General features: G+C 47.3%; 1 protein-coding gene across 1 annotated transcript in view; it reads right to left on the bottom strand.

The window, feature by feature from the left end:
* The window catches only part of SLC4A4 (solute carrier family 4 member 4), a 190,909-nt gene that overhangs the window by 44,339 nt on the left and 124,484 nt on the right, over positions 1 to 22,086 (bottom strand). Inside the window, exons 8-12 of the mRNA XM_050896615.1 lie at positions 13,144 to 13,301; positions 4,583 to 4,670; positions 3,068 to 3,222; positions 2,486 to 2,599; positions 786 to 960 (exon numbers count right to left, since the gene is read on the bottom strand). Of these exons, the coding sequence (XP_050752572.1) occupies positions 786 to 960; positions 2,486 to 2,599; positions 3,068 to 3,222; positions 4,583 to 4,670; positions 13,144 to 13,301 (690 nt within the window). The remainder of the gene's footprint in view (positions 1 to 785; positions 961 to 2,485; positions 2,600 to 3,067; positions 3,223 to 4,582; positions 4,671 to 13,143; positions 13,302 to 22,086) is intronic.

Genomic DNA, 22,086 nt, shown 5'->3' with positions numbered 1-22,086 from the left:
TTTAATTACTGTTAGGAGATTCAATGTGGCTGCACTGAATCTATCTAAATACAACCTCCTATGTTTTCTTCCTCTTCAAAAAGCCAAAGGAGTACTGAAGCGCACTGCTAGAGCATAATTCTGCCCCAGCCAAACACGAAGGACCTACAGCAGTGTTAATACAGAATCCCTTTCCTTTAGACTTCACCTAAAACTGAGCCATCCTTTGAAGCCCCTGCTTTTGCCTTCACCGCTGACCCAGCCTGTCTTTGGATACGCAATACGGTTCTCCGGATCCGATCTTGCACTGTCACAAAATTCACCTTTCTAAAGAACTCGCATTTTACTCCTGTGTCGCATCTCCCGATTTACTCGCTTTCCTATGAATCTTAGGATTTTCTTTTCACCAGAGAGGCAGAAGTCCGGGGATTGTAAGAGTCACGCAGGGGATACAGTCCTACGCTCTGATGGCATGGAAAGTCTGAATCAGACTTAGTCAACTTAATTGGACTGAAACGGTACAACCGAGACACAAACACAGAGAGCAGATCAGAAGAACTTCTCTATATAGAAGGAGCAAGGACCTGGCCATCTTTCAAACACCATTTAAGGTAACTGCTTGTACAGTTTTTCAAAGGACAGCCGTCCAACAGCAGAGGAAGAAAGCCAACTTTCAGTGGAAACACAGGATACCTCTATTAATTGTACCCAGAATTGAAGCTTTGCCGGTGGCCAAACACCCCTCTGACTGTAGACAGCCAAAGGCCAAAATGACGTGTTTGTTGCTTCTGAAAGCTCTCGCTAACCTGCATGTTTTCCGTAGCGTCACCAAGCAATCCTCCAAAAGTGATAGCGTTGGTCACGGTGGCCAGGTAGATGAAAAGAATGGCTGAAAGGGCTTGAATATTTAAAGCATCGTAGAAGTCGCTGGCGAAGAACGGTGCTTTCCTTTTTATGTCTTTGATTAAGCCACCACAGAATCTGAAAAGACAAGCAAGAGAAGACGCGTGCAAAATGTTTTACAGTCAAAGTCACCCAGATACGTAATCAGAAACATCGTCAGAAATGAAGTATTAGCTGAAAGGAGTGAGATCATCACGCTACGTATAGTCTTATCGCAGCTGTGATGGTCCAGCGATATCACTGAGATCATGTTGTAAAGAAAGATAGCATCTTGAACATGTGACGCAGCTGGAAAGAGACAAATTTCAGGAACACATGCCCTACTTCTGCTGAAACAGACCACTGAAGTTTGCAGTTCAGGAAGTTTGTCTGCTGGGGTTTTTTTCCCAACTATCTCAGTTGATGTAATAAAATACATTAACTCCAGTCTAAATCCCTGCCTAAATTTCTCCACATGGCAGACACAATGGTTGGGTGAGCCAAACCATCTGCTAAATGGAAAAATGCTTCAAACTGTTCACCAGAAAAAGAACTAGAAGTAAAAACGCAAGTAAGTGAAATCATCTTGGAGAACAAGAGCGCTCCACTTGCAGACATATTCTTTCTGTACAATCACAGACAAGACAGTGTTTAACTCTTACAAGCTCCACGGGGCTCTGACACTGCCGGCATGAAAAATGTTTCTGTTTTGCCTCTTGTTCCCTTGTGCACAGCTCCCCACCGATGCCAGGACTGTTCAGGCGCTCTGGACGCAGAGGGGTACACGGCAGATAGGCACACGTTACTTTCCGACCCAGAATCAGGACGTATCGACTGCCTTGTACGCACCAGTGTGTAATTTCAAGACTTTCCTCCTAGAAAGCAGATATTCTACTAGAACTTGAAAAAATATAGAGTGGGAGGGAGGGCACAATGCCACTGCGAAAACCTGTGTATTGACCCTGAAATGCTGAGCACGCTGTTTTACAGCCACCTGAACTGCATTCCCACTCTAGTGGAATTTTACATGGCATACAAGCAGAGTAATAAAGCAGAGAGTAAGGCCTCGGGCGCCGTTACCTTCTGCATTTCCATCCCATAAAAACCTTCATCTGCGCAATTCAACTACAACAGCAATGCCTGGCAAAGGGAACGTCTCTGCTTTTGGCTAAAGCACTTCCAGCAATCTGAACGGAAACCGTAGCTATACCTGCCGCATTTACATCCCTTACAGTTCGTCTAACTTCACCAGTTTTCAACATCCAACACCTACCTCGGCCTTTGTTCATTTTTGAGCGCCTCATTTAAGACGCTTTGTAATTTGCCGAGGCGGGATGTTCAGAACCCTTCAGACAGTCTCAAGCCGGGCACTAAAAACCCCAGGACACGTTTTGGGGTCACGGCTCAACCTATACAAACAGTATGTCGGGATGGAAATTTTGGGGTCACAGCTCAACCTATACAAACAGTATGTCGGGATGGAAATTTTGGGGTCACAGCTCAACCTATACAAACAGTATGTCGGGATGGAAAGCAGAAGGGGTGAAACGGTTCTGCAAGGGAAACGTTGCCACCTTGCTGGGATCACAGCCGGGGGCATCACGCTGAGCGGTGCGTTACTGACCTGCCAGTTCGTTGCAGTTCTTCACAGTCCCCGTGGCCCCCGCCGCCGTGTCCTCCATCGTGAGGCGTGTCGCCATTCATCTGCAGATTTTCTCCACCGGAGTACATGTTTTTCCTAGGCAAGGAGGCAAGCCAAACTGAGGCTCACTGCGTTGCCTGACGGCTCCGCAAAGCATAATGCACGCACAGTTCCTCCAAACAAGTGTTACACAGCCTTTCCTGAAGCCATGTTGTACAAAGGAGACTAGAAGGCTGACCCGCCGGCAGCCAGAGTGGAACGTAGCGCGTTAGAAAGACCAAGCAGAACCCCAAAGAGTCTGGATGACCACTAGGTATGCTATTCTATGACTACAACGTCACCTTAAAGGGTACAGAACTGCAAGAACATCCTCCCTCCAGCTATTAAGAAAGACCTGAAAACATCTCTAGTACTTTCTAAATACAGACTGACAGATGCAGGTCACTCCGCAGTTGCTCAATAAACCTGGTGTACCCAAAGCACCGGCTCTTCCCATCGCCTTTTCAGAATCGATGCACGCTGTCCTTCATCACAGAGCCAAACCTGCCTGTTTCCTGCTCTTACCTTTTATCTGAAGAAGGAAGAGACTTGGGGGGCTCTATCCTAATGGCTGGATCCCATTCCCCAGGGGGGAGCACAATGACTTCATCCAGAAACTCATCGATGCCAGCGATCAGGTCCTGCCGGTCCTTGGCTTTATAGGCAATGTCATGGAATACCTGCAAGGAAAAGAGAGGCCCCACGTAGAAAAGGTTTGCATTTTCCGTAGCCCAGACTCCAGAGGCAGCTACTGAGTCTTCTTCGCCAAAAACAACTGATTCATTCTCAAAAACCTCTCAGAAAGTATCAGGACACTTGGCACAAGGGTGTGTGAACCTCAGGAAAGCCCTTTCCTTTGGCTGGTCGTTTAACGATAGAGGTTCTTTTCTTGCAGGCCTATTTCTAATTTTCAGCAAAATATACATTTCTAACCTTTGTAAAAAAATGTTACTAACGCAATTATCCATTTCTTTCATCCAAAAAAAGAGTTTTCCTATAAATAAGGAGTTTCAATTATCCTTTGAGAAGACACTTTTACAAAGCCACACACAAAGTGCAGATCCTCTTTTCCTACCTACTTCAGTCTATCAAAAAATAGGTTAGTTTTTAATCCTGTGACGTAGAAACGATGACAATATTTACTCAAGAATAATAACAAGAAGCACAAACTAGTTTTACTGAAAGGCCTAGTATTACTGATGAAGAGCGAATGAGAGCAGAGAGGAAAAAGAGCATTAATGCTGAATTTTACCGAAATCTTTTGGACTACTTGGAGGGAAGGCGGATCAGCACACGTGATAGACTTAATAAGAACAGTCGGTGGCAGGAAGGAGGACTTTGGGGCTACGGAAACTAGACCATTGCTCCAAGCAGTGGAATGACAGAAAACAGAAGAGCTGAGACCAGGCGAGCGGTAATTAAGGGAACCATATGAGAGCAAAACAACATATGGAGAAAGCAAGAACCAAACATCATGTAAATCAGCCCCAGGCGCGGAGAGCCCAAGGGACGCCGGAAGAAAGAAGCCGCAAATGAATATAGAAAGCCCAGTCATCTCATTGAGGTGTATGATTAGCGAGTAATTGCTAGCTACTCGTGGATAATATATAAGCGCTGCCTGCGTGAAGAAGTGCTCTGGGATACAGCGCAACACACAACAGTGTATCCTGGGTGTAACCGTTTCTGCGGTAATTACCTGGAGCGTAGCTGCGGGTTACTGCGATCGTGGAATGTGACGCAAGGCGCACACCGCGACAAGATTAGTTCAAAGATTAATTCATAGTCTATTTGAAAGAGCGATTGCCAGCAGGAAAATACACATGATGGACAAAAACTTCCTAGAGTCATGCTTTTATAAAAACATGAAGCCAGATGAGATAATTATGTAACCAGACGGAATTAGGAGGTGACATTTGGATATTTCAGCTTTGTGTGTATGCCCATTCCCGTCGACCACGCTGGAGGGAAGGACATCATTATTAGCTAACAAAGTGAAACCTGGGAGAAGCCATTTCACACGGGAGATGTCAAGACACCTACCTCATCCGACATCAGAGTGGCGATGGCTCGGCCGATCTCATGATAGGACTTTGCTTTGCCCTTCGGTCCCAGTAGAATGAAGAGAAATCTGACAGAACAAAGAGATTGTTCCCATTTAGGATAGCAAAATGGATCGCCTATTGCTCATACAATATCTAGACAGAAATTCAACTTTAAAAAGTTGTGGCCCTTGTTTGAGATCCAGAGGCTGCCAGTGGCCTCCAGCTAACTCAGGAGGAGAGGTTACACCCTGCAGCCCATCAGGCTTACTCGGGCAAGCAAGACACTACCCAGAGTTCTTCTCCCCAAAAGCCTTAAAAGTAGCCTTGAGACCACTATGGCCAAATGCTATCACAGCCCTACGCAGAAGTCGCTACCATCCAGCAACCTAGACTTCAGGATGAGGTGAAGGAAGGACATTCTTCCAATGCCCAGTACCTGGAAGTGAACTATGCACGATGGATGCAGCTTCAGCACAGAGCGGTTGAGAACCCATGCCCCGTGCACCACAGAAAGCCCATCCACCTCCATGGTTATGTATTTGATTATATGTTACTGGCTCCTTGTAGCTGTTCAACCCTTGCGTAAGATATCTGTGTTAAACGTTTCCCTAGTGCTATTTACGTGACAATAGCGGCGATGTAACTGCTCCTAAACAGCCAGGAGGGGACAGAAGATGTAAGGACGGCTCACTCCGCACGGGCAGCGACAGACCTGAGCACCCCCTGCGCGCAGGATGGACCAAGCGGGGCCAGCACAGCCGCGGGCACGGAGGTAAGCGGGAAGATGCTATTAACTATCCACGTGGCTCGCTGTAAACGACATCGCTCCCCCGAGCTATCGGATAGCACTCCGCGTGCTTATTAATGCTCTGCTGGGGCTGAGATCGCTGTTACGCTTCAGCACCCAGAGTAGCTACCCACACGTGAAGGGAAACCATTCATCTCAAACAGGGCTTTAGCTATAAATAATTAAGCCCAACTTGTATGCCCTGAATTTCCGCTCCGACTACACAATACATACCAGAGACCTGTAAGCCCATCTGATGGCTTCATAGTCACAGCTTAATTCTTAAGCAGGCAGCTGAAGGTGTAAACCTATTCCTGTGGTAGGCACCATCAGCGAGGGTGACTACATCTACAAGGTATTAGTAGTTAATTTCTTGCATGATCTCTTTGGACAGCAACTATATCCAAGTCACTGCTAATGAGTTCAAAAAACACCATGATATGAAACCTTCGGAGATAGGAAATTACGGCTCTTTATCTTTCCTGCCCTTGCTTTTGTCAGCACTAACATGCTACGAATCAGGACTTGCCTACGTGACAACGTGTTCTAAGGAGATTCCTTAATGGAAAAGGCTATACGTGGAAAATGGACGCTTCTGCCAATAAAATGGTCTAGCAGTTGTGCCAGAATAACGGGAACGCTGGTGAAAGGTGGCTGGTTTTCCAACTTCTTAATTGACACTCATTAGAAAAAGTTTTAAGTACGGCCTCAAGGTTGGCCTGGAACGAAAAATTAAAAATAAAAAAAAAGATACCACCATTCAAATAATACTTAATTCAGGGAAGACCTAAGCCTTATCTTAGACATTCCCCGTTCCTAAACTAAGTTTCATACGCAAGGCCAAGGTATCAATGTGGAAATGGTAAAAGCCATTACCTCCTGTAGAAATACTCTTACTTTAAAGTTGATTTCATGCTGTAGACAGGTGCCAAGCTGGCAGCTACTTACTCACACAGCATCTACGGCCTTGGCTGCAGAAACACAAGCTTCCTATAAATCCCCTGTGCAGATTTGTCCCAGAAAAAAAGATTTGGTTCATGGCTATGGCATGAAAACACATCTGTCTTCACGCTCACCTCTTTGCCTTGCCAACTGGCTTGTTAAGAAAGCCCTGTTACTTCTGTTGGCCGTCTCGCACAATGGCCAACATTCGGTGGCCTGTGGGATTTCAACGGAGACCATCGTGCCGGTCAGACGGTGTCGTTTCAAGCGTTCAGCCTGAGCCGGACTCTAACTACTGACCTTGAGATAGAAGTGTGTCTCTCTCTTGCACATCAACTCATCCTTGCAATTAGCAACAAAAGAAGTCACATGGCAGGAGACCAACTTCTCCATTTCACCTAATTTAGCAAAGACCGGGAATTATTGGGGCAATTTTCAGCAAACTCCCTATCAGCATGTGTTTCAAATAGAAACACTAATAGCCGCTCAAAACAACTTTAAAGCTTCCTGAATTAAGCCTTTTTCCAATTACAGCCGTACCTTTCAATCAGTAATGGAAAATAAACACACTATAACCTTTGGTAAGTTGTCTCATCTAAAACCTTTTGCATTACTTTCAGTGCGAATTTGGGTTAGCTTCAACTTCCAGTCATAAATTTTGATTGTCTCTCACAGCTAGATTGAAGAACCCTTGATAATTACATTCCTTTAAATATCCTCCCCTATCGATCCAGTCGCCCGTACGCCGTCTGTCAGTTAGGCTAAGCTTTTCTCCTCTCTTAGTCACTTCGACGGCTCTTCTGCGAGCCTTCTCTGATGTATCAGTGTCTTCCTCAGGGAAATCATCCAAGAGCTGGCAGTTTAGTCAGTCCAAATGTATAGATGAAATAACCTATGGCTACTCAGGAACTTTAAGTGAGCCCGCTTTCCCGAGAAAATGAAGTCGGGACAGGACTTCAGGTATGGACAAGCACGGGAAGCCTTAGGAAACACGGCAGGATGACGGGGAGAGCTGCGATTATTGCCGAGGGAAAGGACACGGCACATGCTACTAGGAAACCAGGTTTCAGCGGTTCCAGCACTGATGGAATCATCAGCTATACGCAGGGATGGCCCCAGCCCTTTACCTACAGCATCACCCAGAGACAACGGGTACTCGGAGCGCAGCTCTCCCACCTGCGCTCCCTGGCCTTACAGGGAAAAGCCGTCATGGGGCCAAGTTAAAGCACAGATGACCAGATTGCTCTGCGCCATGGGGACACCCTCTTCGTTATTTGTCAGCCTTTACCATGTTAACTATACATTTTCTCAAAAGCTGCTGATAAAATGTGAAAAACAACGGGGTTGAGAGGTGTGGCACCTCACCAGAAGTACTTCTCCTCTTACCAGCATTGTATTAAGTATCATTTTAGCTTCCTAAATTGAAATACCATGAGGTACTAAGTCAAATGTCTTATAAAGTACATTATATCCAAACAAGCACTTTCTATTTAAAAAAAATTAGTCCTATAAAAAAAAAGGCATCAAGTTAGCAGGACAGGATCCATAAATACATATTAATTGGCATTACTAACAGTAACACTCCCTAATCGAGTTCTTCACGAGGCTTTCAAGTGTTTTACGTGAGGTTCACGCGGAGGTGGCTATGCCATACACGTCTAGGTCACGTCCTCCGCTCTTCTCCTACCTCCTGGAACTTTCCTTGTGTTCACGAGTTATTACAAAACAACGCTAAAGACAAACTGTTCCTCAGCCAACTCTTTTAAAACTCTAGGAGGCAAATTATCCAGATAGCTTCATTTTAAAAAAAGGTTCATAACTTCAGAAGTTGCTGCTCGGCATTCTCCCGATTTTCCAGGGGAATGAGATGTTTTCATAACAACCTTCTGAAATAATTACATCAGCTGACCCTCTTCCAATGCATAACAGAAGCACCTGAATGCTCTTGCATTTACTAAAATGCTCTTGAAAACAAGCAGTTTGTGACACTTCCTGAATTCTTTGTCCTGACCGATTCAGCTCAGAATTGCCTTCAGCACGTAGAACAAGACCTTTTAAAGGGCCAAGTGTTACAAACACAAAAACATTAACGCATTTGAGCGGTTTGGACCTGATTATGTTTGCATGCATTTAGTATCATGTAGCTATGAATACTTCCACCTAAGAGAGCCCTCACTTCTAGTTGTGACATACTCCTCCTCTTCATCTGCCAAGATGAAAGCCAGCACAGAACTCCTCTCTGCTGCCCACAACACACGCTGACTTAGCCAGTGTCCGTTTCTGGTCTTAACGTTGCTAAGGATGCTTCAGCGCAGAGAATGCAGGCGTCACCTCGGATCACTTAGCTCAGAGTCTCTCCGAAGTAGTAACAAAATTCATTGTTTCTCCCGAATGCTCCGGGCAACAGCTTACAGACAAGGCTGACAGCCCTCATACCCAGGATACCCGGTCTTGAACTTTGTATGACAGACAACACAGTCAAAGCACTCAAAATCCTTTGCTTCCAAGCTGATAATGAGCCAGAAACTCAGTAATTTATTATTCTGTTTTACCCAAAGCACTATTCCTCCTGTCGTTTTTGCACGCTTTACCCTTCTTAAGCAGATGACGACCACCGACTACATATGATTCACCTTTTAATCATATGCACTATGCCACCAAACCCAACAAGAATCAGTTCATTCTCACAGATGAGTAATTCCAATTCGAAATGGACAAACGTGCCCTGGCCAACGCATCGTAAACCCAACCAATGCACCTAGAAGATCTAAACGTAGCACCACAGCAATACTGCGTCCAAGCCCAGTAACCTAACAACCTGCTACGAGCGAACGCAACCCTCCTGGACCTTGGCGGGAGGTGACACCAAAGACTGCGGGGCAGAATTTCAATCAAGTTTGCCCAAAGAGGCAACAAGGCTTTACGTGCTGCGCTTCTGAGAAATTTGGCTAGAGATCTCCATGCAATCCCACGAAGCGCACACTTAGGAGGTGAGGAGCGAGTACAACACAGACAGGCTCCAAAGTCAGTGCAGCACCAATATTTTGCCATCCATTTGGGACATCCTGCAAGAAATCCCTAATGTCTGTGACTATCAAGATCCCATACGGGGTAAGGGTCGTGGTGAAAACTGTCCCAGGACCCAGTTCCACCATGGTCTCTTTGCAAGCTGACCATCAGTGCAGGAGACAGGGTCGTGCTGTGTCCCGTCCCCCATCCCGCCCCCCAAAATAAAAAAAAAAAAGAAAAAGAGGAAGAGCAACTAAAACAAGATTCAAGTTCAGCCTGCTCATCCACGCCCCTCTCTCAAATCTGGAGCAAGCAAGAGCAGCAGCTCCGTAAGGGTTAAAGGCACCTACGCAAAGGAAACTCAGTAAGGTCCTGGAGAAAATGTTTCTGTTTTTGAGAGGGGTGGGGGGACGCAGTCCTTCTATTGTTGGACACCATGTGAGATGCCTGCAAGGCGTCCAGCATTCCCAATAGAGATACATATTGACGGACTCGAGGGCCGAAAGAACGACCTCTTGATGTACTTTTCCAGCAGAATCTGTGGCTTGGACCGCTGATGAAAGGAGTGCAACTCGAGACTGCAGTAGCGAAAGGAGATGGTGAAGCGTTTGGTCCGTCTTCTATTTCACACGGGTGGTCCTTCAAGTTTTGGGCAACGTACCACAACGTACCGTGGGCAACGAACCCACCACGTGGGTCCTCACGTGGTGTCCAACACATGAACGCAGACAAAGGTAGTCCTTTGCTGCCAGAGCTCCGATTTCCCAGAGCGAGTCCTTCTGCTGGAAAGGCTGCTAAAGGACACAGCCCTGAAAACCATTTCAATGCTGCAATTAATGAACAAGACACACGTTTCATCCTCACTTATGAAGAAGAAAAGATGCCTTTGCTGTTAAAAGCCTAAGGCAGGAGGCAAGGGAGGAGAACCTGACTCCTGGTTCTGCCACATGCTTCCCAAGTGACCTTTGGGCAAGTTACTTCATTTCATTTGAGACTTGTAGGCACAGGCAATTTCCCAGCACCACATATGAGACTGTGCAAGTCTGTACAGCTTATCTCCAAAAAAAATCTTTCCCTGGCTCATTCTTCATCTTTTCTCCCCATCAACATTACATTAACGCAGCAGACCTAGACACATGATTGCACATTTCTTTTATGAAAATAAAAAGCTACGTCTATTGCATTGTCCAGAGGAGAAGCAGCCATACCCAAGCCATGGTGCCAGCACAGTAGCTAAGCGCTTGCCAACATGAGGAGTTCACAGCACTGTGGAATTAAATTCAACAAGAGAAAACCAAAGTCCTTAAAGGTTCTTTCAATCTGATCGGTAAAAAGAAAACACAACACAGTGAAAGGCTGGGATCTCTCTATGCCAATTCCAGATCCCCGATTTTTATTACTACGGCTGTACGACAACACCCTGCTGAGAAACTTTTCGTGGAGAGTTCATCAGATCTTGCTCGTTTTTTAAGTAAAAATTTTCTTTTAAGTAAAGGAAAGCGCATGTCACCGCGGGAATAGACGGCCAGGCGAAGGTCACCTTCCCTCTGCGTTACAGACCAGCACGGCCGCATCCCGGTGCCGAAACCTGGCTGTTTAAGCCCTGCCTGCCCCACAGGAAAACAACCCGCTGCTTTCTAAAGAGACAGACAGATGCACGTCACCCTGCGGTTACTCGATAGACCTGGGTCACCATACTCCTGCAGCTACCCACGGCGCCGAAACGGTCGCTTGCGTTTATTTGGAAACCCCGGGTGGTTTTGCACTGCCTAGCTTCGATGGCGTGGTTTTGACAATTTTACCAGGAACTCGATAATATAACAAAATAAAAGGAGAAGCCCCGAGGCGGGGTGAGGGAGGGGGGGGGCACGCCGGCGCTGACCGAGGAGACGCCCCGTGATAGCTCGTCTGGGCCCTGATGGGATTTCCTTGATTGAATTTCACAGGATGCAGCCACTGCAAATGGCTCTTCATTACTCACGGAAGCCATGTAATGAGCCTCCCAGCTTTGATTAGGGCTAGCATTTGGTTTGGAGGACAGCAAATGGATAATACTATTTCCTGGAAAAATTGTTGGCATGGAAGGACGTATTGTCTTGATTAATGCTATTGAGTAATGAGGTCGTTCAGCAATCCTAGATCTAACTTCCTGGCTCCCACTATCAAAACAAACAATACCTAATTTTACATCTGCTGAAAAGCAGTCGGAGATGTGTTTAAAAAAAAAGAGTAAATGGGATTTGACTTGGAAGCTGAAATAGTGAAGTATACAGAGCTCAGTAATGCCGAGGAATGAAGAATAACCTTTTATAAAACTAAGCCACTTATACCTCCCTATACTCCTACCAGACTACCCAGTGTGTGCAAACAGTTGTTGACGTGGTTGTTGTAAGGAGCCACTTAATGAAACTCCCAGAAATACAAACACTGCTGCATTACTAGAAGGCAATTACACAAATAGCAAAACTCAGTCATCTTTTTCCTTTGTTTTGTACCTGGAAATAAGGTACAGATTATAACAACCGTATAACTTTCCTTCCATACAATGGCTGTGATTCATTCCAGTATCAGTAATGCACTAGCCAGGTGCTTTTGTCATGGTACTACGTCTCTTCTCACAAAATACTACTTGATGGAGCCTCAAACCCTCTAGGCATTATTCAAATCACAACTTTCACTCTGTATCGAAAGCCCTTGCAACCGTTCACGTAAAAAATCTGTATTTGCACTAGCGATGTGAAAAGTGCAACGTGAACTCCACCACCGCAAGCAAAATGCTAAGTAAACCCTTTGTAAGCCGATACCAAAAGCACGGCAGAGCCCGGCGCGGAGCTGGAAGGGGATTTTGCAAACCAGCTGCAGGCTGCCCAGCCGCAGCCTCTCTTGTCCTTCTCACCGAAGCTCTGCTGTGCTCCGCTCTTACAGCACTTCGTTACCTTTTACTACTAATCATTTTTAGAGTTCTTACCTCGGTGGGGTGTTTGTGTATATATGAAGCAAAGATATACTACCATGTAACGCTCGCATACAGCAGATGTTCTGGACATCTATACTGATAATTCGTCTCTACTATGTTACACGATAAACAATATGCAATTGTATAACTAAGGGTAATATTGCTAAGAATTCAAACAGGACTTTAGCTTTGCTATTCTGGTAGATACATACGCTCACGGCACTGACAGTTATGCACATTCAAGCAGTGAATTCAAATATTGAAGAACGTAAGATAGATTCATATTTGTGACGCTCAGATTAATTTGCAACATGAGTCACAACAAATAAAACACTTATATGACATTTTTCTCCGAACCATTATGCATTACAAAGCAACGTACGCTGTGACCACCCCGATAGAATTGTATGCCCCACCTTACCTGACTTTTTTTTTTTCCCGCCCCAGCAGGGCCAGAATTCCACCCTTCATCTAATGTGAGTTTTTAAGAGGAAAAATATGTACCGGAAAAACGTGCAGAGGGAATCTGAGCTGTGCACAGTGTGCGCTGGGGGGGAACCATAAGGGGCAGGAGAAAAGCCTCAGTAGTTAAATTTCACATTGGTAATGCCCTTCACTGCTAAGTTGTTAAGTTAGTGTGTTTGCGTCTTTTACAGCTTATATCTTATAACCAAATTCAGGACCTGAAAACTATTAAGCAGCTACAGTGAGCTTTGTTGCTTTAAACCAACAATCCCGCCCGTTATGCACGTCACATGATGGAAAGCAACGGAGAATGTCTTCTTCTGGCCTGGTGTTTTTATTTTAAAAGGTGGAAATGCAGTTTCCAATTCTCGTCCCCTGCCTGGGGGCTGAATTCTCTTACCGGGTAGGTACGGGGACTTCAGTCAGAGCACCCAACATGACTGCCTGCTGCAGCCGGACGAAGGCGATGAACGGACTCTCCAGGAAGTCTACCTCCCCAACCAGCACGTTGGAGGCCTCGGCATCACGGGGCAGTTTCTTCATGAATTTATTCTTCAGCTGCGTCAGTGAAAGAGGAAGGAAAAGGAAATTAAATCTCGTTAGGCATGCAGACAGGAACGTGCAATAAAGTTTACCCAGTTGTCACCCACATTTCCTCCTTGGTCAGAATATATCTTTGGCCAATACGTAACATCCCCACAGAGTCTACGGAGATACAACTGCTGAGAAGATCAGCCCCAGAAGAACAACGCTGGTATCGGTGCTCGGAGCCAAGACGATGCCGAGCAGATTATGTCTCTTGGAGCTGCTGTTTCTGTTTACAGACCTGGGATGGTATTATTTGGGGGAGAAAAAGGTGTGCAGCACTGAGGAAGATGAGTAGATCTGGGCAGGGTTTCAGGAGGAAGCACTGCACCACCTCGCTGCCTGGCCATCTGCACGACGGGGAAGGGCAGGCACTTTTGACGAGGGAAAGTGCAACTCCACATTCCACGGTCGCTGCTACAGAAACAACTGGCCTGAGGAAAACTAACCCTGAACGATGGACGCCAGGAGCTGGGCACCTGCATTTCGCTGCGTACGTGTCTTTTCAAGCGCCAAGGGAAAGGCTAAGCTTAGCGCAGGCTTTTAGGAGCACGTTTCCTAGCCTGTGGCTTCTCCCTTCATCTAAAACTTGCTTGAGGTTGTCCGAAGCCGTTGTGCTGGCCTGCACAGGCAATAGGAACCTGAGGAGTCACTGGGCAAAAGCTGCAAGTGTGCTGGTTTTGAAACCACGCTAATGGTTTCAAGAACAGTCTGGGTGAGAGACTGGCTCGTTACTGCTTCCCACCATCACTGCCCGAGCCCTCAGCCCTCCCGCCCAGCACAGAGCAGGGCACGGCCGGAGGGGGACAGAGGAACACGTCCCATCGTTAGAGACCTTCTGTCCAGGAGAAACCCCCTTGGGCGATCCTTCTACAGAATGAGGCTGGATGGCTACGACATCCCTCACCTCCCAAAGATCTGGACGGAGAAGCCAAGGTGGGATCGGGGGGAGATGAGGAAGAGGGTGGTTGTGAGCGGCACACCGGGCCTCTGCGTGGGTCCTGAGCCAGACAAGGTTGGGGGCACAGGGAACCCCCTCCAGACGCTCACAGCGGGGGCTCTGTGTTAACTGTTCCCCTCCTGACGCGGCTCCGAGCACGCTGCTAGCCCAGGCAAGCAAGAGGGGTGTGTGCACAGATATACCTATGTTATCTCTCTCTCAATATCTCAAACCCAACTATTTCTTTGACGTACAATCGTATCCACCCTTAATGAATTTCCGTAATTCGTACCACAGCAACACAACTATGCGTGCGGAAGCTGAGGGTAAGGGCGCTTTTTAAATAAGGATCAATAAGCAGGCAGGTAGCAGTAATTGCCTCTCGCCATCCTTTACTCCGATAGCACACAGAAACTCCCTCCTCCCTCCCAGCCACATAACTGAAATACACGTTAAACCCCACCACGGAAAGGCAGCTAACGAGGTTGCTAGTCACCGCGTAGCTAAAGGACCTCTCATGTTTCCACCATCAATTAAACATCCATTGCTTTATAATCAAGTTACTGCAGCCGATGTTTTACCGTGCCACAGCAACCCCTAACTTGACCCCAGCTCTGTCCTCTATCCCGCAATACCTTTCTGTCAGAAACAAATTTTTAAGAACCTCACACGGAAGTTGAAGTAAATGAACTGCTAACATCTGGAGTACATACACATATACCACTCTGCCCGATCTGTTGAAAAATCAGCGTGGGCCAGTGGCAAAGAAATCCACTTCAGCAGAGCCACCTAAAATCCAGAGCAGCTCACACCACAGTCTGGCTCCAGAAGCTCTCAGAAGCCCCCAGGCACACACTGACTGATGGTTTTTATATTTATGAACTAGAACACCTTGAATGCACAAGAAAAAATAAGGTGCCTGGTAAATCCCCAACCGAATCTCTGTAACTTCAAACTGCTGCTGCCAGTTGTTCGCCACTCGGTAACGTAGCCCTTGGGAGAACGAGCAAATGACAAAACGCTCGGATGCACGAGTTTTAGGGACACACTCAGCAAAACCTGTCAAGGAAATCTGGCGCTCGTTAATGGAGAGCTTCTCTGTAACAAGACTTTGCTGAGCCGCAGATTGTCGCAGATTTGTTAAGAAACCACTTAAGCATCCTCCTTAAATGGGTACAGGACCCACTGCTTCGGACATGCACCCGAGTCGGGGCAAAGCTGCTGTCAGGAGGCGAAGAAAGGCGAGATGCCCAGCGGCAGAGGAGGAGGATGCTCCTCAGCCCCCCTTTTCTAGGCAGCACATTGGGGTTTTTCCCCCAAGCACCTCTAAGCGACACGAAATCACCCCCTCTGCCAGGCCACCGAAGCAAGATTCGCCAAAACAACCTTCGCCACACTCACGGGAAGCTTTTCTCTCATGACCAGTCTGTCCTCTGATTCTCCTGAAAGAGTCGCGTTCAGAAGTAAAGAAAGAGCAAACACTTAGAAACTTGCTAATGCTTTGAAACAAGGTTTTGGGGTTTTTTTTCCCTCCTTAACTTTTGGGCTAAGATACAACGCGGTGTCCTGTCCGCGTGCTGCCGAGCTGCGTGTGGCGCAAGGATAAAAGCATAAAGATGTCTTAACTCTTCCGTTGAAGAGGTAGAGAGACCTCCTGGGAACAGGAGCCAAACCAGCTGGCAGGCTTGCTCTGAACCCCGAAGGCTCAGGTTACCCTTTTTCAAGGATGGTGAAGGAGAACCTAAGATCAAAATCATTGTTGGAAAAGGACAGATCCTTCTGAAGCGCACCCAGGTAAATAGAGACGACAGTATACGAAGAACTCGCGCATTTCAGCAAGTATTTTGTAGCAAAAGAAAGTCAACTAAGACACCAAAAGTTCTTTCTGATCACTCTAGTCATCTGATTTTCTTACTCACCCAGGTTATTTCAACATGTCCTTCCCGTGATGCCCTTCTAGCCTTATTCTTTCTTTGTACTCTTACGATCTTTGACCGCTCCTTTCTCCCCAGTAACGTGAGCCTGAGCTGTTATCTGAGCTTTTGGGGGGGGTGTGTGTGCTTTTTCTAGCGTTCTTTCACTCTCTTCTCACTTCTTTGCCTTTTTCTTCATTAACGGTGACCACAGCTGGGCCAGAAACACGACAAAAGGAGCTGGTGAAGCCACCGTAAGCCTACACCAGGGCAATTGCACCGCTCGTCTTCGAGCCTTCTCATACTGAAGGTCTAGATTTTAGCCTATTTGAAAACCAACACAACTTGATTTTTTATTAAAAAAATTTAAAAAAAGTTGTATCTCAAAGCAAAACAATGTCGTTATTGACTATTGTCGTGGTTTAACCCCAGCCAGCAGCTCAGCATCCATGCAGCCGCTCCCTCACTCCCCCCCGGCTCCCAGTGGGATGGGGAGGAGAATCGGGGAAAAAAAGGTAAAATTTGTGGGTTGAGATAAGAACGGTTTAATAACTAAAGTAAAATATAATACCAGCAATAATGACAATGAAATAATATAATAATTGTAATGAAAAGGAATGTAACAAAAAAAAAAAAAAGAAATAACACCCAAGAAAAGACAAGTGATGCACAATGCAATTGCTCACCACTCGCTGACTGATGCCTGAGCAGCGATCCGCCCCTCCCGGCCAACTCCCCCCCAGTTTATATACTGGGCATGATGTTCCATGGCATGGAATATCCCTCTGGCTAGTTGGGGTCAGCTGCCCCGGCCATGCTCCCTCCCAGCTTCTTGCACACCTCCTTGCTGGCAGAGCATGGGAAACTGAAAAGTCCTTGGCTTAAGATAAGCGCTACTTAGCAACAACTAAACCATCAGCGTGTTATCAACATCATTCTCACACTAAATCCAAAACACAGCCCTGTAGCAGCTACTAAGAAGAAAATTAACTCTACCCCAGCTGAAACCAGGACAACTATATTGTATCATATTAAAAAAATTAAGTATTTAGTAGAATTTCCCATCAATTTTTGCTGCCTGATAAGAACAGCACATGGGAATACACCTATTTTTCATCATAACCGGAGTGGAACTCTTCCTTCATGGCAAGCCCACTGTTAACTGTGGCTCTAAACTTGGTGTGTGCATGGCCTCTGCTGCCTCCTCCAACACCATTACACCTGGACTGCAAAGCGTTGCAGTCAACATAGCGTCACCTAAGGCAGCCTGTCGCTGCGGAGTAGAAATTAGCTCTGTGCCTTTGATCTAGAGACAGCTACCTGCAGCGGGATACGCATGGAGCCGTTCTCTGACTTGAAAAGGGAGCCCACACGGAGCAAGACATTCTGCTCCCTACACCTTGGGTCTTTCTGAGGGCTGCCTGCTCGCTGCACAAGCGACGGGAAAGCCTCAAGTCTGGGAGCGGCACCGCAGGAGCCGACATAAGGTGAATCCACCAGCGAGGAAAGCAGCATTGGGACTTTGGTCACGATATAAGCGGCGCTTCTAGAAATGAAGCAAAGCATCTGTCATGTTACTGAGCAGTGGGGCTCAAAACTGCGGGACAGCGAGCTTAGAAGACGACCTATAAAGCTGTATTTATTCACTTCCAGCAATCCTTCCTGAGGCATCCAAACGGTATCCGAGGTCCAATTCTGTGCTCATCACAGAGTGCCAGAAGAAATCTACTGACCAGCATCATCCTCATCAGCCAGCTGCCAGGGTTACTCTCATTTATAATTCTTCTCCCAAAGTGCAGCTATAACTTCACGCTAAAATGAGCTCCTTGCAGCCTGAAGGTTATTCTTCTCATCTCTGCACCTACGTACCGTAATTGTACTGCAGCGGACGTGAGCAGGCTCGCAGGGCTCTGCAACCTGCATCCTCTAGCTGACAAAACATTAACGAAGTCCAACTATGGAGAAATGTCATCAATTGCTGCTGATTTGATAATGGGAAAACACTGCAGCAGCGGCAGCTGAGTTTTAAAAATCAGCCTCTCCCGGCTCTTTTCTGGTATCTTCCCGGCACTTGAAATCTCTTTAGCCTGGCACAGGATTGCCTTTCTGCTAGGTTAGTGAATTAGCTCAAGCAGGCCTGCTGCAGGGCAGGGCGATCGGAGCAGCGCTGCTCTTACCCCCCCAGCCTTCCCCGTAGCACCAGCAAAGCTCCTGCAGCTTTGGCCACGCTGGGTAGGGGGGGGGCACAGCTACCCCCCATCTTATATGCACCCCTCTGTCTGGCTTCGCACTCGGGCTGCGTCCTTGGAGCCCAGGGAGAGATTTCCGAGTGTCCTCAGATCCGAGGCGGCTTTGTTTTTAACCTCGGCAGCGGCAGAATGAAATTCGAAGTTGAAGGCTTTTGAAAAATCCTGCCCTTAGTTGGTTCCCCAGCCCAGCCCGGCCCCGGGTGATCTTTGGAGATGCTCTGGGTTCACCTGGCTGAATGGCGAGGGAGGATGTACTGCCAGAAACACCAGCCGGGGCGGCGGGTAACGCTCAATCGGGCTACAAATCCGTAAAAAGCTTTGCCAGGCGACTCAAGGAAGTAGAAAAATGGAAAAAGTCTCATGAAAAGGCACGACTTATTGATTTGGCAGGAAGAAAACTGCTGGAACAATCCTGCTCCTGCATCCTTCAGTCAGGATTACCACCAGAGGAAATATTAAATGAGCATCAAGGAGCTCTGTGGGGGAAGCCTGGAGAAGTGCTACCAGTTCTTCCATGAACGGTGTTTTGGAGGAAACCGGAGATAAAAAAAAATAACGGGAAGGTGGCAAATCCACAATAAACGTTCAGCTTTGCCGAACAGGTTGGTCGTGCGCTGGCGCGTGTTGCTGAACGAGCACGGTGTTGGCCCAAACCCAGGTGCCTTTCTGAACCAGAACCGACAAGCAGGCTCTCAAGTCAAAACAGCATGACTAATTTTGAAGAGCTATCATTAGAGTGTTTGTGGTTTTTTGGTTTGGTTTTTTTTTTTTCTCCAAACAAGTTTTGCAGCACCACTCGCCGCTTTCTTAAATCATTTATCGGATAGGCGATGGGAAGGGTGCAGTCAGCACTTACAATCCATTTGGAACCATTCCCCGAAAAAGCTTCGGAAAGGTTCGAGTCTTCAGCAGCACCCGAGAGCAGGGGAGGAGGGAGGGAGAGAGGGAGGCCACGCGGCTGGAAGCACTATATTCACTTGCCCTGCACCCTGCTAAATCGAGCATCGCTCCAACCCAACCACTAATGTTACGTTAAAGGCACAGATCTCCAACGCTGCCCTTGCAAAAAGGCACGGCAACCTGCAAATCACCGTTTCCCCTAAAATGTATTTTAACACGCCGTTATCATCAGCACCACTTAAGATTTACGGGGAATGAAAGCCATTCCTGAGTACACACGGCTTTTATTGCATCTGTTCCTTTGCCCTCAGGCACGCTGCTGGGCTTGCAGGCCTGCCTGCCTTGCCCTCGCACGGCTGCTGCCTCCCCTGCAGAGGAGGCTGCGGCACAGCCGGTGAGGCAGCTCCCAACCGGAGCAGCTCCCAGTTTCCAGCCTGAAATGCAGGTGTAAAGGAAAGGCAAGAGGCCAGCTCGCAGGCCCGGGAAGCGGGAAGGAGCAACTGCAGTCACCAGGGCCAAGAGAGCGCCCAGGTTAGTGATGCTCCCCTAGACCTCCTGGTAAGGTATTAAAAAAAAAAAAAAACAATTTAAGGGACCAAGTCAGACTGATTTTCCTAAATCGTTCAACATCAAATATTTTGTAAAGGATGGAAAGCTTCTTCCTTTCTTTTGGGAGCACCTCGCACAAGCAAGAGCATAGCCGCCCAACAACCCAGGGCAAGAGAAGATGAAAAGGAGCGCTTGGCTGAGCAAACGCACGGCTCCTGCCTGTGACCCCCGGCACGCTCTGCAAAGGCGTTTGCAGGCTCGTCCAAGGCAAGAGAATACCCAAGGCAAGTGGAAACTCCGTTACATGAGTCATTAGCTGAAGCATCAGAAGCACAAAGCGAACCGAAAACCCCATGATACAGCACTAGAATTATAACTAGGGAAGCCCTTTAGCTAGTCACATTACTGTAACGGTCTTTGCAGAACAGCCTGCAAGGAACACGTAGGCACTGATCTTTGGAAGAATCTGTGCCCTCATGTGTCACGGTCGCGTTTGAAAAATCAGCCCTAAGTGAAAGGAGGGCTGGGACAAAAGAAAACCTGTTAGCAAAGTGTGAGGCCATGACTCGTTTGAGCTTTTCTGCCACAGGCAGAGCGGCTGCCTTGAGGGGCTATCGCCGCTGTCCTCACCCGATAGCGCCTGCCGAGTTTGCAGCCGGGAAGCCCCCACATGCTTACAGCAAAAGGGAAAATAAAAGAAAAATGCTATTCAGGTCTAATGCCATGACATAGAGACAGTAGATAACTAAGAATCCCTGCCCCATCCTTACAATAACAATAAAACAAAATCAGAATGAAAGGGCCATCCGCTGACTTCACCAAGGAAGCTATCAACAGATACTAACTTCACAACCCGCCTTCCTCCAGCCATGCAGGATCTGAAGTGCAAGCTTGAATTCCCCTTCCCGTTCGCAGCATTTAGTTGCTATCCTCAGTGGAACTGAGCAACCAAAGCAAACGCTACCGGCATCAGAAATTGAGGTGGTTATCTATCTGGCAAATATAAAAAATACAGTTCCCAGGCTTTTGCTTAAAAGCCCAGGAAGGCAGCTTTTGGCAGTCCCGCTCTGGGAAAGCAAAGCTGCTGGGGCTATCCCATGCTTTGGGGAAAATATTCCAGCCCTTTTCTTCTTCTTTATGCCCTTCATCATTTTACAAATCTCCCTCCTCTTCCCCGAGCCACACTTTTGCAGGCTGAAGATGTAGATTTAGCGTCTCCAGCAGAGAGTCCATTCCAACCTGCTCTTTTTCGCTCTACCACATACCATTTCTAAGTTCGCCACATTCAACAACCTCCAGCACTGCACTATTAAAAATAGCCGGTGCTTGATGTGGGGACGACAAGGAGGGGAGGAATCCACGTGAAGGTTAGGGTACGATTTGGCTGCAGGCCCCAGCTCCCGCTTAGCTCGCGGTGCCGCAAAACTCAAACCCGCTAAATGCAGCTCTTCCCACCCCCTCAAAGCACGGCAAAACCTGAGCACTCGAGATAAACGCTGATCGTACAGATTACCATCGCAAGCCTAACCGCATACGTGGTGCTTTGTGTAACTAAAGGAAGGCTTAACAGTCTCTGATCACGGGGAAAAGGGATCCAGTTCCCCAAATTCCTGTTACAGCAAAGCCAAGCGCAACACGGGGGGGGATCTTCCAGCCTGCCTCGGGGGGAAGAAACCCCTCCGCAGGTACGGGGAGGGAAGAAAAGGTGAGGGCTGCATTATCTAACAGAGGCCATTTAAAAATTCACTCTACCTTCTGTTTACTCTGCGCAGGGCTACGTGCGCTCACCACCTCGCAGCGTCGTATTTCGCCATGGGGTTCCCGCACTCGAGCGCAGGCACACAGAGCTTTTGTACTTCAGGAAGTTTAACTCCCCCAGGAATTTGAATCTGCCTCTGTCTCTCTGTTTTTCTGTATCTGTTCACGTATACGTTTAAGACTACCTTCCCCTAAATCATCCCAGGAATGCTCACCTCAAGGGATACCTTCAACGCTCTGTGTTTTGCCTATGCACAGAACTCCATTACCCAGGAATGCTTTAGAGGTGCGCTGCTGAGACACTGCGGGGAGAAACGATGCAAGCAAAACTGTCTCTGCATCAAGAAAAAAGGCCAAAGGAAATGAAATTCCAGTTAACTAAACTTCCTGGAAACTTTTCCTTTCCTTCAGAAAGGTGGCAGTGATCTGCGCTGGAAGACAGTCATCGT

The sequence above is a fragment of the Gymnogyps californianus genome, chromosome 4 (genome assembly GCF_018139145.2).
Source record: "Gymnogyps californianus isolate 813 chromosome 4, ASM1813914v2, whole genome shotgun sequence".
In the NCBI taxonomy this organism is placed as follows: Eukaryota; Metazoa; Chordata; class Aves; order Accipitriformes; family Cathartidae; genus Gymnogyps; species Gymnogyps californianus.
This window is presented reverse-complemented; position numbering and strand designations above follow the sequence as displayed.